Consider the following 14,072-nt stretch of genomic DNA (forward strand, 5'->3'; position numbering starts at 1 on the left):
CAAGTGTGGGACTTGTCTCTGATGCCTAGGAGAAATAGTGTTGAGAGAAGGTCAGAATGGTTGACAGTATGGAAGGCAACAGAGAGGTTGAGAAGAAAAAACAATAAAGGAACGGTTGCCATGACAAGTGGAAGAGATCTAGTTGCCGACACCGAGGAGGTCGGAATCTAGATTGAGGAGGATCCTGGAGGTTTTGTGTGTCAAGGAACATAGTGAGTCCGTTGAAAACTACACACTCTAGGATTTCACGATGCGGATGGTAGGTGTAATCCAAGGCCATGGAGGGGAGGGTTTAGCAGTGAATGCAGTAAGAGGGAAGTGAAAGGAGAAGGGAGCTTTAAGAGCAGTGTTAGAGTTAATGAAGGCTTTACCAGTGGATGGAACAGTGAATGTTGCATTGGAGGTGTAAGGAAGGCATGGTATCAAACAGTGAAGACAGACACAAGTGCTCACAGTTCAATGGTGTTTATTGAACTACAAGGGGGTTTGAAATAAGCCTATCTAATCTTATATCTAAGGATGGGAGCAAGCTACGACCATCAAATAAAGATCACACAGTCCTAGTAGTATCTTCTTCAAAATGAAAGGGCCTATACTAAAAAAAAAAAAATATTGCCAATCGCTACTTCTAAACAATAAGCAGTGTGGGAAATGACTTCAATAACAAAAAGTGTGTCATGAAACGATAAGTTAGGATGACTAGATAGTTGGTTCCCCTTCCCCACGTTTTCACCATGGACAAGGCGGCACACTTGGCCTTGGAACACACTTCAGTTTGGTTAAGCACAAGGGCACAGTCCCAGTTCATATACCAGCTCTCCACAACCAAAAGTTTTGTGCTCAATCAAGGAAGGCTTCTCCCCTGCAAGACAAAAGTTCAACAGAGATTGTTCAAATGTCCTTTCCTCTGGAGTTTACTTTTCAAGCAACATACGTCTTTTACTTCCACTTTGAGTCCCCCTCGACCAGACTCAGACTCCCTTTTCACTTTACAATTTACCCTAGGCCTCTCTCCATCTGACTTGGGCCTCCGCATGGATCCGTTCTTAATTCACACCACTTTCACCTTTCACTTTGAGTCCCCCTCTGTCCGGCTCAGACTCCTATTTCTTTCACGGTTCTCTATAAACCGAAGAATTTCGATTGTGCAGAGGATTTGACTTAAACCCTTGCATGACCACTTTAATTCTCTTCCTCATAAATCATATTCACATTTCATAAGGTTTGTTAGCAGGAGACATTCAGGCAGAGACCTTCCGATTTGGCACACAAGTGGTACCGGGCCACTCTGCTACTTCGTATCTTGTGCTCACTTCTCAAAGTTCAGAAAGCAATGATTAGCTTTCCCTTTTCATTTGCGTATTTCATCAAATGCCTTTTCCATTCGACTTAATAGGACGCCTTGCTGCCTCCCGTAACCTTTGTTCATATGCAGCCAAGTTTCACACATTTTCCTTCAACTCACCGGCTGTATACAAGGTTTGCCTCGTGGCTTTGATCATGGAGTCAAGGGCGATACCACGGTGGCTGCATTTCTCCCCCGACTCAACTAGTCAGGCAGGAGGGCCCCTCGTATCTCCGACATGCATTACAAGATTCTCTGGCCTCACTTCTCCACCTCAAACGTGCTGCTTCCAAGTTTTCAACAGCCCAGCGATTGCCTCTCAAACGGCCCAAGGGCATCCCCCTCCTTGGTTTCGTTCCACAATTTTCAATCTGGCTTCCTCGGTTAAGTGCGGTCTGGAATAGGCTGCTCCTTCATGTACTCTTTCACATCCCTTGCCTGGCTCGAAGTGTGTTCCTGTGCTCTGCATTTTAGACAGGTGGGGAAGGTAAAGGGGAATCAGGTGTGAGTTGTTCCAGGCAATTGTCTGACTTTGCCTGACCACAGCACCAGGACATGTTCGAGTCTGTCTTTCCACCGTGTGTCAAGGGAATGTATATGTGTTCGTGCATGGAAAAGGGGGAGTTACAAAACTCATGTACTTGATCGGGAAAGAGGGAGTAAAGGTTTTAAGGGAGGGGGGATACCACCTCTCACCATAAGGTTTCCCACACCCACTCCCCAAGGATCCCCATCGGCTGATCCTCCCGCACTGGTCCACCCACAGGATCTGGATCCAACAGCGATGGCTGTGCCCCAGCCACCTGGATAACAGATCCCTAAGGACTGGTAAGTGAGACACCTTCTGGTTTCTCACAGAGGAGAGGGAGAGAGTGGTGTAGGCCAGCGAGGTAGATAGTGAATTTGGAGGAAGGGAACTTGAGCTTGGTAATGGAAGTGGTAGAAAGAGAGAGAGAGAAGGGTGGAAGTAAGAGTGTAGATTGGGGCAAAGACGATGGACTGATCAGAGGGAGATGTAGCGGTGGAGATATTAGAGGCAGAGATTTGAGAGGAGATGAGAATTAGGTCAAGGAAGTTACCATTTAAATGGGTGGGCAGAGAGTAGACAGGAGAGAGTGAGTAGTTAAGGAGAAGAGGGATAAGGTTAGTGGATAGAAGAGTGAAGAGAGAGCTGAGGTTAACGTCATCAGAGACAATGAGGGGTGTTAGGGAGGAAGGGAGTCAATTAGTTGGGAAAGGTGGTCAACAGTTTGGCCAGCGAGACAAGTGGCTGATAGAGAGATCTAATTTGAATGCCATAGGGATCAGTGATTGTGGAGATTCAAAAGAGTGAGAACTAGTGGGAGATCAGGGAGTAGGAGGGATAGGTAGTTTGGAAGATGCAACCAGGCCTACAGCATCACCCCTAGCAGTGGGCTGGGGGAGTGGGTGAAGGTGTAGGCAGGGGCGTGAAGGGATGCAAGGCTTGCAGTGTCTGAGGGTGAAATCCAAGTTTCTGTAAGGGTAATAAGGTCAGAAGGAAAATCGGAAAGAAGGAAGTCAGAGGTAAAGAAAGTCTTGTTGTAGACATATTGTGCATTCCAAAGAGCAATATAAAGAGAGTGGGCCTCATTATAACATTGGCGGAATGGGTTAACGGGTGCCGCTAATGGATGCGGACACGTTAAACCCATTCCGCCTCATTACGAGGTCCCCTTGCGGGACCCGGTAAGGACGCCTGGTAAAACTAGGCGTCCTTACCGGGTCCCGCGAGGGGACCAGGGAGCTAACAACAGACCGGTCATAATCGGCCCGTTGTTAGCTCCCACTCCCATTACCATTGAGCCCTGGGGTAAGCCATCCCAAAGCAAGGATTCAAGTACTTGAAGTGGTGTAGAGGATACAAAGGAGGGAAGGTGAGGTGGTACCACCAGCCTGCAGCTACAGAGCAGGGCATGCTGGGAAATGGAGTGCTGGCCAGGCTGTTTGAAGTGGTGTCGAGGATGAAATGGATGGGAAGGTGAGGTGGTACCACCAGCCTGCAGATACAGAGCATGGCAGGCCCGGGAGATGGAGTCCTGGTCAGGCTGCTTGAAGTGGTGTCGAGGATGAAATGGATGGGAGAGTACCACCAGCCTGCAGCTACAGAGCAGGGCAGGCCCGGGAGATGGAGTCCTGGCCAGGCTGCTTGAAGTGGTATCGAGGATGAAATGGATGGGAAGGTGAGGTGGTACCACCAGCCTGCAGATACAGAGCAGGGCAGGCTGGGAAATGGAGTGCTGGCCAGGCTGCTTGAAGTGGTGTCGAGGATGAAATGGATGGGAAGGTGAGGTGGTACCACCAGCCTGCAGCTACAGAGCAGGATGGAGTCCTGGCCAGGCTGCTTGAAGTGGTGTCGAGGATGAAATGGATGGGAAGGTGAGGTGGTACCACCAGCCTGCAGCTACAGAGCAGGATGGAGTCCTGGCCAGGCTGCTTGAAGTGGTGTCGAGGATGAAATGGATGGGAAGGTGAGGTGGTACCACCAGTTTGCAGATATAGAGCAGGGCAAGTCCGGGAGATGGAGTCCTGGCCAGGTCAAGGCAGCTTAAAGTGGTGTGTAGGATCCAAGAGGGAAGGTGAGGTGGTACCGCCAGCCTGCAGATACAGAGCAGGGCAGGCCTGGGAGATGGAGTCCTGGTCAGGCTGTTTGAAGTGGTGTCGAGGATGAAATGGATGGGAAGGTGAGGTGGTACCACCAGCCTGCAGATACAGAGCATGGCAGGCCCGGGAGATGGAGTCCTGGTCAGGCTGCTTGAAGTGGTGTCGAGGATGAAATGGATGGGAGAGTACCACCAGCCTGCAGCTACAGAGCAGGGCAGGCCCGGGAGATGGAGTCCTGGCCAGGCTGCTTGAAGTGGTATCGAGGATGAAATGGATGGGAAGGTGAGGTGGTACCACCAGCCTGCAGATACAGAGCAGGGCAGGCTGGGAAATGGAGTGCTGGCCAGGCTGCTTGAAGTGGTGTCGAGGATGAAATGGATGGGAAGGTGAGGTGGTACCACCAGCCTGCAGCTACAGAGCAGGATGGAGTCCTGGCCAGGCTGCTTGAAGTGGTGTCGAGGATGAAATGGATGGGAAGGTGAGGTGGTACCACCAGCCTGCAGCTACAGAGCAGGATGGAGTCCTGGGCAGGCTGCTTGAAGTGGTGTCGAGGATGAAATGGATGGGAAGGTGAGGTGGTACCACCAGTTTGCAGATACAGAGCAGGGCAAGTCCGGGAGATGGAGTCCTGGCCAGGTCAAGGCAGCTTAAAGTGGTGTGTAGGATCCAAGAGGGAAGGTGAGGTGGTACCGCCAGCCTGCAGATACAGAGCAGGGCAGGCCTGGGAGATGGAGTCCTGGTCAGGCTGCTTGAAGTGGTGTCGAGGATGAAATTGATGGGGTGGTGAGGTCGTACCACCAGCCTGCAGCTACAGAGCAGGGCAGACCAGGAGATGGAGTCCTGGTGAGGCTGCTTGAAGTGGTGTCGAGGATGACAAGGATGGAAAGGTGAGGTGGTACCACCAGCCTGCAGCTACACAGCAGGGCAGGCCCGGGAGATGGAGTCCTGGTGAGGCTGCTTGAAGTGGTGTCGAGGATGAAAAGGATGGGAAGGTGAGGTGGTACCACCAGCCTGCAGCTACAGAGCAGGGCATGCTGGGAGATGGAGTCCTGGTCAGGCTGCTTGAAGTGGTGTTGAGGATTAAATGGATGGGAAGGTGAGGTGGTACCACCAGCCTGCAGCTACAGAGCAGGGCATGCTGGGAGATGGAGTCCTGGCCAGGCTGCTTGTAGTGGTGTCGAGGATGAAATGGATGGGAAGGTGAGGTGGTACCACCAGCCTGCATCTACAGAGCAGGATGGAGTCCTGGTCAGGCTGCTTGAAGTGGTGTTGAGGATGAAATTGATGGGGTGGTGAGGTCGTACCACCAGCCTGCAGCTACAGAGCAGGGCAGACCAGGAGATGGAGTCCTGGTCAGGCTGGTTGAAGTGGTGTCGAGGATGAAGTGGATGGGAAGGCGAGGTGGTACCACCAGCCTGCAGCTACAGAGCAGAGCATGCTGGGAGATGGAGTCCTGGTGAGGCTGCTTGAAGTGGTATTGAGGATGAAATGGATGGGAAGGTGAGATGGTACCACCAGCCTGCAGCTACAGAGCAGGGCATGCTGGGAGATGGAGTCCTGGTGAGGCTGCTTGAAGTGGTATTGAGGATGAAATGGATGGGAAGGTGAGGTGGTACCACCAGCCTGCAGATACAGAGCAGGGCATGCTGGGAGATGGAGTCCTGGTGAGGCTGCTTGAAGTGGTGTTGAGGATGAAATGGATGGGAAGGTGAGGTGGTACCACCAGCCTGCAGCTACAGAGCAGGGCAGGCCCGGGAGATGGAGTCCTGGTCAGGCTGCTTGAAGTGGTGTCGAGGATGAAATGGATGGGAAAGTGAGGTGGTACCACCAGCCTGCAGCTACACGGCAGGGTATGCTGAGAAACTGAGTCCTGGCCAGGCTGCTTGAAGTGGTGTCGAGGATGAAATGGGTGGGAAGGTGAGGTGGTACCACCAGTTTGCAGCTACAGAGCAGGGCAAGTCCGGGAGATGGAGTCCTGGCCAGGTCAAGGCAGCGTAAAGTGGTGTGCAGGATCCAAGAGGGAAGGTGAGGTGGTACCACCAGCCTGCAGCTACAGAGCAGGGCAGGCTGGGAAGTGGAGTCCTGGCCAGGCCACTCTGTTTGTCAATTAATGGTGGTGCAGGCAGCTGAGGGGAGTGGGCTGGATGAAGGGTGCAGCACTCAGATTAGAAGCAGGAGCCGTTGGGAGAGCCAGGGCGCATCTGCAGCCGTCTCTAGAGGCAGCTTCAGGTAGATGGAATGAGTGCTTTTGGTGCTGTTGTGATGAGCTCTGTGTTGCCCAGTTGAAGCCCCTTTTGAAGGTTGAAAGACCATTCAAAGATGGCGGTGTTGTAGTCAGAGGTCATGTGAGCCGTCCGTAGATCTATTCTGGATGCTTCTTGTAGGTCCCTTTACCACTGGAATAACTTCCTTTGCTCTGCAGAATTGGGGCCTGCTCTACAATTTAAATGTTTACCATTGGGAGTAAAGACCTAGTGTACCTTGCGTTGTAGAGTCCTTATTGTTGGTGTAAATATATTTATTGTAACGCCTTTCTTTTACGTATCTCCAGTGTACTAGTTCATTCTTCCCACAGTTCATCTTGATTGCTTTTCGAGCAGAGGAAATAATTTCATCTTGCAGTCTGCAAAGCCCTAGAGCTGCTTCCCAGCATGGTGTCTCTGGTGAATTTTCAGATCAAAAGAACGACTGTAACGTTTATCGCACACTGTGCATATGTAGGGCTTCTCTCCAGTATGGATGATGCGATGCCTGCTTAGGGCTGAGGAGCAACTGAAGCTTTTCTTGCATTCTGGGCACTCATACGGCTTCTCTCCAGTATGGACTCTCTGATGGCTTATTAGTGCTGAGGAGTGGCTGAAGCTTTTCTTGCACTCTACACACTCATAGGGCTTCTCCCCAGTATGCACCCTCTGATGGATTCGGAGAGTTGAGGAGTCATTGAAACGTTTCCTGCACTCTGTGCACATGTAGGGCTTCTCCCCAGTATGCATCATTTGATGCCTTCGCAAAGCTGAGGACTGGTAAAAGCTTTTTTTGCACTCTGTGCACTTGTAAGCCTTCTCTCCAGTGTGGATCATGAAATGCCGTCTCAGTGCTGAGGAGCCGCTGAAGCTTTTCTTGCACTCTGTGCAGTTGAAGGGCTTCTCCCCAGTGTGGATTCTCTGGTGAACAATTAATTGTGAGGAGTGAGTGAAGCATTTCTTGCACTCGTTGCACTCATATGGCTTCTCTCCAGTGTGGATCACAAAATGTTTCCTTAGAGCTGCAGCTTCATGGAAGCTGGTGCTGCAGTCTGTGCACTTGTACGGTTTCTCTGCAGAATGGATCTTCTGATGGCTTGTCAATTCTGAGAATTGTTTAAAACGTTTGTTGCACTTTGTGCAGTTGTACGGCCTCTCCCCTGTATGGATCATGAGATGCTTTCTCAGATTTGAGGGGTGACTGAACCTTTTCTTGCATGATGTGCACTCAAAGGGCTTCTCACCAGTATGGATCATTTGATGGATTATCAGAGTTGAGGAGGCACTGAAACTTTTCTTGCACTCTGTGCATTTGTAGGGTCTCTCCCCTGCATGGGTAGTAAGATGCGTTCTCAGACCTGAGGAGTGACGGAAATATTTTTGGCACTCTGTACACTGGTAGGGCTTTTCCCCGGTATGGATCCTCTGATGGCTTATTAGAGCTGCAGACTGGCTGAAGCTTTTCCTACACTCTCCACACTGATAGGGCTTCTCTGCAATGTGGGTCAAGAGGTGTGCTTTCAGATTTGAGGAGCGTCTGAAGCTTTTCTTGCACTCTTTACACTCGTAGGACTTCTCCCCAGTATGGACCCTTCGATGGCAAACAAGTGCAGAGGTGCAAATGAATCTTTTATTGCACACTGTGCACTCATAGGGTTTCACCCCCGAGTGGATTTTCTGATGCCCTTTAAGAGTTGAGTATTGTTTAAATCTTTTGTTACACTCATCGCACTTGAAGGGCCGCTCCCCAGTATGGATCACAAGATGCTTTCTCAGGTTTGAGGGATCACTGAAACATTTGTTGCACTCAGTGCACATGTAGGGCCTCTCACCCGTGTGGGTTCTCATGTGTATGATTAGCTTGGAACGGTTAGGAAAGTACATTGCACAAAGACCGCAGATAAAGGCCTTCTCCTTTGAATGGATGCACATAGAAGTCCCAGGCATTTGGCTGTCATCAGAGTATGTCCACTGGGGTTCATTCTCCAATGTCTGGTATTGCTCATGTTCCGTGGGACACATCGCCTTCATCTGTATTTCGGCTGTTTCCATGCTGACTTCCAGACTCTTGGTTTTGGGAACGGATCTAATTGCTGCTGAAAGAAGGAGAGTTTCAGATATTATTTTAAGCCATCATTTATCCAGCAGGTTAATAATTTTAGTGAAGCAGTTACTGATTTCCCTCACTCCCACTGACACACTGAGTGATCAAAAGGTAGGCTTGCTCATCCCTCTACCCACCAGACCCACGGTAGCTACTTAGATAATTTGACACTGAGTGATCTTGGTAGGTCTACCCATCTCCCTACTGGTCAGACCAAAGGTAGCAACTTAACTAGTGATCCTAGGTAGGTCTACTCACCTCTCTACCGGTTAGACAAAAGGTAGATCCTAGGTAGGTCTACTCATCTCTCTACCAGTCAGACCAAAGGTAGCAACTTAGATCATTTGACAATGATCATAGGCAGATCTACTTATCTCTCTACCAGTTAGACCAAAGGTAGCAACTTAGATCATTTTATACTGAGTGATCCTAGGTAGTTCTACTCATCTCTCTACCGGTCAGACCAAAGGTAGCAAATTAGATCATTTTACACAGAGTGATCCTAGGTAGTTCTACTCATCTCTCTAATGGTCAGAACAAAGGTAGATCCTAGGTAGGTCTACTCATCTCTCTACCGGTCAGACCAAAGCTAGCAACTTAGATCATTTTACACTGAGTGATCCTAGGCAGGTCTACTCATCTCTCTACCGGTCAGACCAAAGGTAGCAACTTAGATCATTTTACACACAGTGATCCTATGCAGGTCTACTCATCTCTCTACCAGCCAGATAAAGCTAGCAACTTAGATCTTTTGACACTGTTTAAGCCTGGTAGGTCTACTCATCTCTCTACCGGTCAGACTAAAGTTAGCAACGTATATCATTTTACACAGAGTGATCCTAGGCACGTCTACTCATCTCTCTACTGGCCAGAACAAAGGTAGATCCTAGGCAGGTCTACTCATCTCTCTACCGGTCAGAACAAAGGTAGAACCTAGGCAGGTCTACTCATCTCTCTACTGGCCAGAACAAAGGTAGATCCTAGGCAGGTCTACTCATCTCTCTACCGGTCAGAACAAAAGGTAGATCCTAGGCAGGTCTACTCATCTCTCTACCGGTAAGAACAAAGGTAGATCCTAGGCAGGTCTACTCATCTCTCTACCGGTCAGACCAAAGGTAGCAACTTGTATCATTTGACACTGAGTGATCCTAGGTAGGTCTACTCATATCTCTACTGCTCAGACCAAAGGTAGCAACTTAGATCATTTGGAAACAACGTGGGGAAAGATGGATGTATATCAAGGTATTTATTTGGGTCGTACAGCATTTGATAATAGTGTGTTTGTTTTCCCAATATATACAAGACTCACTCTTCTTTTAAGCCAGGGCTTTGCAACCTGTAACTCCCCTGCTTTATTGGATGGCAACTCATAAGATCCCTCACCATTGACAGTGATGGCTAGGTCTGATGGGACTCGTGGTCCAAAACATCTGGAGAGGACAATGCTGTAGATCCCTGCTTTAGTCATTCTCCCCTCTTAGTATTACGCCCCTTTCCTATCATCTCTCCCACTTAATGTTATGGCAAGTTTATTCTGCATTTTTTGTATACTATGTTGACACTTTTGTAATTCAAGTTTAGGTTGATCAATTGTTTAATTACTGCATACCTTAAACCTGATTAATTTAATTTAATAAAAAGGTTTAAAAAAATGTCAGAATCAAAATAATGAGCTTGAAATTGGAGCAGATTTTAAAATCTAAAAGAAACTAAAATAAAAAATGTATCCATCTGATTTTTTGATGTGTGAATAAAAACAGACTCTTTATATGGGCTAGGTAAAATACATATTCATCAAATATGAAACTATGCGAAATTACAAGCCAAACAGCCTCATTACAAGTTTGGTGGTATCTTGGAGGTAATATCACTGATATACCACCAAATGGTATTAATGTTACCACCACTTGGTGGAGCGGTATTACCACCAGATTACAAGTGGTGTTAGGCGGTGGTAGTCCCAATTAATTAGAGTCCATTGGACTACATGGGGATTTTGGAAGTATTACCTCCGGCGGTAATACTGACAATTTGGCAAGTTTTTGGGTGGTAAGGTGGAGGAAACTCGACCATTCTGCTGGGGGTGTTTCCTCTGCCTCACTTCCAAACCTGTAGATCAGCGGTGTGGTAATGCGGAAGTAATGCATTGGTAACTGTGTAACCACTTCATTACTGCTGTTTTTTACCACACAGTCAAACTCGTAATGAGGCTGTCGCTTGCTCCGTGCTGTATTGAAATGTATCATTCTATTTACGTTTGTGAATTCTGCATAATTCACTTTCCTGAATTGTACATCTACGGACTCATTGTAGGTTTGCTGGTATCCTGTCGTAAAATCTGCCAGGATACTGGCAAACGCACCTACTGGTTCCACACTCTGATATCGCGACAATACCGGGATATTCCAGGCGGCGGAACAAACGCTAAATCCCCATTCCATGGAGTCCCATAGGACTCCATGAGGAGATTTGCCGATATTCTCTGCACTGCCAATATGCGTGCCGAGAATACCGGCTGTTTTATGCCGGTGGGGGCTTGAGTTACACCCAGCTCTTGGCTGGAGGAGAGTCAGGTTACCCCCACTGGCATACTTGTACTCTGTTGGTCGGTAAAGTGCTTGAATATCTTGATAACGGCACATTATTACCAGACCGGCAGAGTCATAATGAGGCCCACTGTACACTCAATCATCTCTGCTAAACCCTATTTCAACTGCATATAAGAAATGTATGGAAGGTTGGTTTCTATTCCGATATAAAATAAGTGGCCAGGGTGTGGGGGAAATGTGGTGGTCAGGGCACGAAGGAGGGATGCAGGAGAGGGCCCCGTCCCTACTTAAAGCTTGTATCACTTAGTTTATAAAGTACAAGTGGCAGATTTCAGAGTTCTAAAAACAATAAAGGTCATTGGGCCTCATTAGGACCCAGGCGGTAAGGGGTTTATGGCGGTGTAAACAGCGGCGACCCTTACCGCCTGATTCCGAGGTCCCTTAGCGCCATGGAGGATTTAACACCTGCTTTTAGCAGGTGTTAAAATCCATGGCGCTAAGGGACCTTGTTGTTAATTACGCCACCGTAATGTACGGTGGCGTAATTAACGCCTTCCCCACTCCCATTATGCCCTATGGGGCAAAAATGGGAATGGGGAAGGGTAAATGGGTTAATGGGGACTTACCGCCCGCCAACCTCGGAATGGGGCGGTAAGTCCGCCAACCACCATGGCGTAAACGTAGTTTACGCCATGGTGGTAAAGGTACGACCCAGGCGGTAACTTACCGCCTGGGTCGTAATGAGGCCCATTGAATGATAATACCATATTAAAAAAGCATTGCTGATCTTTAGAAAATGTGCAAAACACAGCATAACACAAGGGCAGATGTGCTCTCTGCATCTACCTACAGCAGCACATAACCCACATATTGCAGATGTGCTCATTACACCGACTGATAACAAAACATAACAGAACAAGGGGGGATTTACTCATTACACCTCTTGATAACATAATAAAGGTAGATGGGCTCTTCACAGCTACTGATTACATAACATAACACAATGACAACAGACATGCTCATTACACCTGGCTAAGAAACACTTGTTTTTGTTGGGGGGTGAGGTCATCATGAGGTTTGTGGTATTTGTAAAAAGAGGCAACATTTTTAATACCACCTGATTATCCACAGGTACTGCATGTAGTATTACATGTGTAGAAATCCCACGAGGAACATACCACGTGATTTACCAACCCATAACATTCTGAGTGCTGTAATCCTAAATGCCACCAGCAGGAAACATAAGTTGGAACAAGCACTAAAATCGTAGCAACTACTTGCCTCCAACCAGAAGGTGGCAGTAAGGGCTTCAGGCACAGGTGCACATCATCGCCTGCAAGAGGAATGAAGGACAATGAACATGTGCCAGTGACATAAACACACTCTAAGAGACTATGGGCCTCACTCTAAATTTGCCAGTCCGGAACAAGGGTGCTGGTAAGCTCAACGGCACCCTTGTTTCCAGATCGACAAACTCACAGTCTGCCTACTGTAGCCGCTAGGCCCAACAGGTCTGACCCTGTCGAGCGCAGTGGCCACGGTAGGCAGACTGGTCACGGAAGCACTGGCAGGGTGCTTCTGTGTTCCCACTCCCATAGAGTCCAATAGGACTCTATGGAAATGGGGACTTACAATTTGCTGGCGCCTGACTTCCCGGGCTGCCGGACTCGTAATGAGCCGGTGGCACCGCAAAGTCGGGTTCCTGAAAAATATGATGGGTCCGGCGGCAACACGCTGGTAGCACCGGCAGGGTTACTGCGCGACCCGTGAAGAGGCCAATATTACGGTCATTGGCAACTACCATTAGCACACAGAGATCGTTACTGATCTCCTCGCAGCCAATCAGAATGTTTAGAGTGCAGTCAATACTTACTGGTATTGACTGCGCACTGAACAATCTACCCTCAAAAGCAAACAGAGAAACAAAGCAATTTCCGGGCAAAATTTGTTTCAACAAAACAATTACTCTATGAGAGGTCCTTTTTTTGCAGCAACATCCTATTTAACACATGAAAGACAAAGCTAGAACATGGCAAAATGCTTTTGCTCTCTTATAGAGAAAATGTAAAAATGTTTACAAAACTCCAAATGCAGACTCATCTTAAAACTGCTTCAGTTCAAACAAGTTTGCAATTAAAATAATTCATGAGGACAACCAAGTTATTAAATACTACAAAAAAAAACACATTTCATTTACTAACTCAGTTGCTTATTTACTTTTAAAGTACAATTGTTTACTTCAGCGTCAACAATCCAAATCATGCATTGCTACTTCCAGATCATGCATTGCTACTTCCAGATCATGCATTGCTACTTCCAGATCATGCTACTTCCAGATCATGCATTGCTACTTCCAGATCACGCATTGCTACTTCCAGATCATGCATTGCTACTTCCAGATCACGCATTGCTACTTCCAGATCATGCATTGCTACTTCCAAATCATGCATTGCTACTTCCAAATCATGCATTGCTACTTCCAGATCATGCATTGCTACTTCCAGATCACGCATTGCTACTTCCAGATCACGCATGGCTACTTCCAGATCACGCATGGCTACTTCCAGATCACGCATGGCTACTTCCAGATCACGCATTGCTACTTCCAGATCATGCATTGCTACTTCCATATCATGCATTGCTACTTCCAGATCACGCATTGCTACTTCCAGATCATGCATTGCTACTTCCAGATCACGCATTGCTACTTCCAGATCACGCATTGCTACTTCCAGATCATGCATTGCTACTTCCAGATCATGCATTGCTACTTCCAGATCACGCATTGCTACTTCCAAATCATGCACTGCTACTTCCAGATCATGCATTGCTACTTCCAGATCATGCATTGCTACTTCCAGATCATGCATTGCTACTTCCAGATCACGCATTGCTACTTCCAGATCACGCATTGCTACTTCCAGATCATGCATTGCTACTTCCAGATCACGCATTGCTACTTCCAGATCACGCATTGCTACTTCCAGATCATGCATTGCTACTTCCAGATCATGCATTGCTACTTCCAGATCACGCATTGCTACTTCCAAATCATGTACTGCTACTTCCAGATCATGCATTGCTACTTCCAGATCATGCATTGCTACTTCCAGATCACGCATTGCTACTTCCAAATTATGCACTGCTACTTCCAGATCATGCATTGCTACTTCCAGATCACGCATTGCTACTTCCAGATCACGCATTGC

General features: G+C 47.9%; 1 protein-coding gene across 1 annotated transcript in view; it reads right to left on the minus strand.

Moving 5' to 3' along the window:
* Positions 1-449: 449 nt before the first annotated feature.
* LOC138528243 (zinc finger protein 729-like) overlaps positions 450-14,072 on the minus strand; it is a 256,066-nt gene continuing 242,443 nt past the window's right edge. Inside the window, exon 4 of the mRNA XM_069639697.1 lies at positions 450-8,306. Coding sequence (XP_069495798.1) covers positions 6,601-8,306 — 1,706 coding nt within the window. The 3' untranslated portion in view covers positions 450-6,600. The remainder of the gene's footprint in view (positions 8,307-14,072) is intronic.

Source organism: Ambystoma mexicanum, chromosome 7q (genome assembly GCF_040938575.1).
Source record: "Ambystoma mexicanum isolate Mex_15411 chromosome 7q, UKY_AmexF1_1, whole genome shotgun sequence".
Taxonomy (NCBI): domain Eukaryota; kingdom Metazoa; phylum Chordata; class Amphibia; order Caudata; family Ambystomatidae; genus Ambystoma; species Ambystoma mexicanum.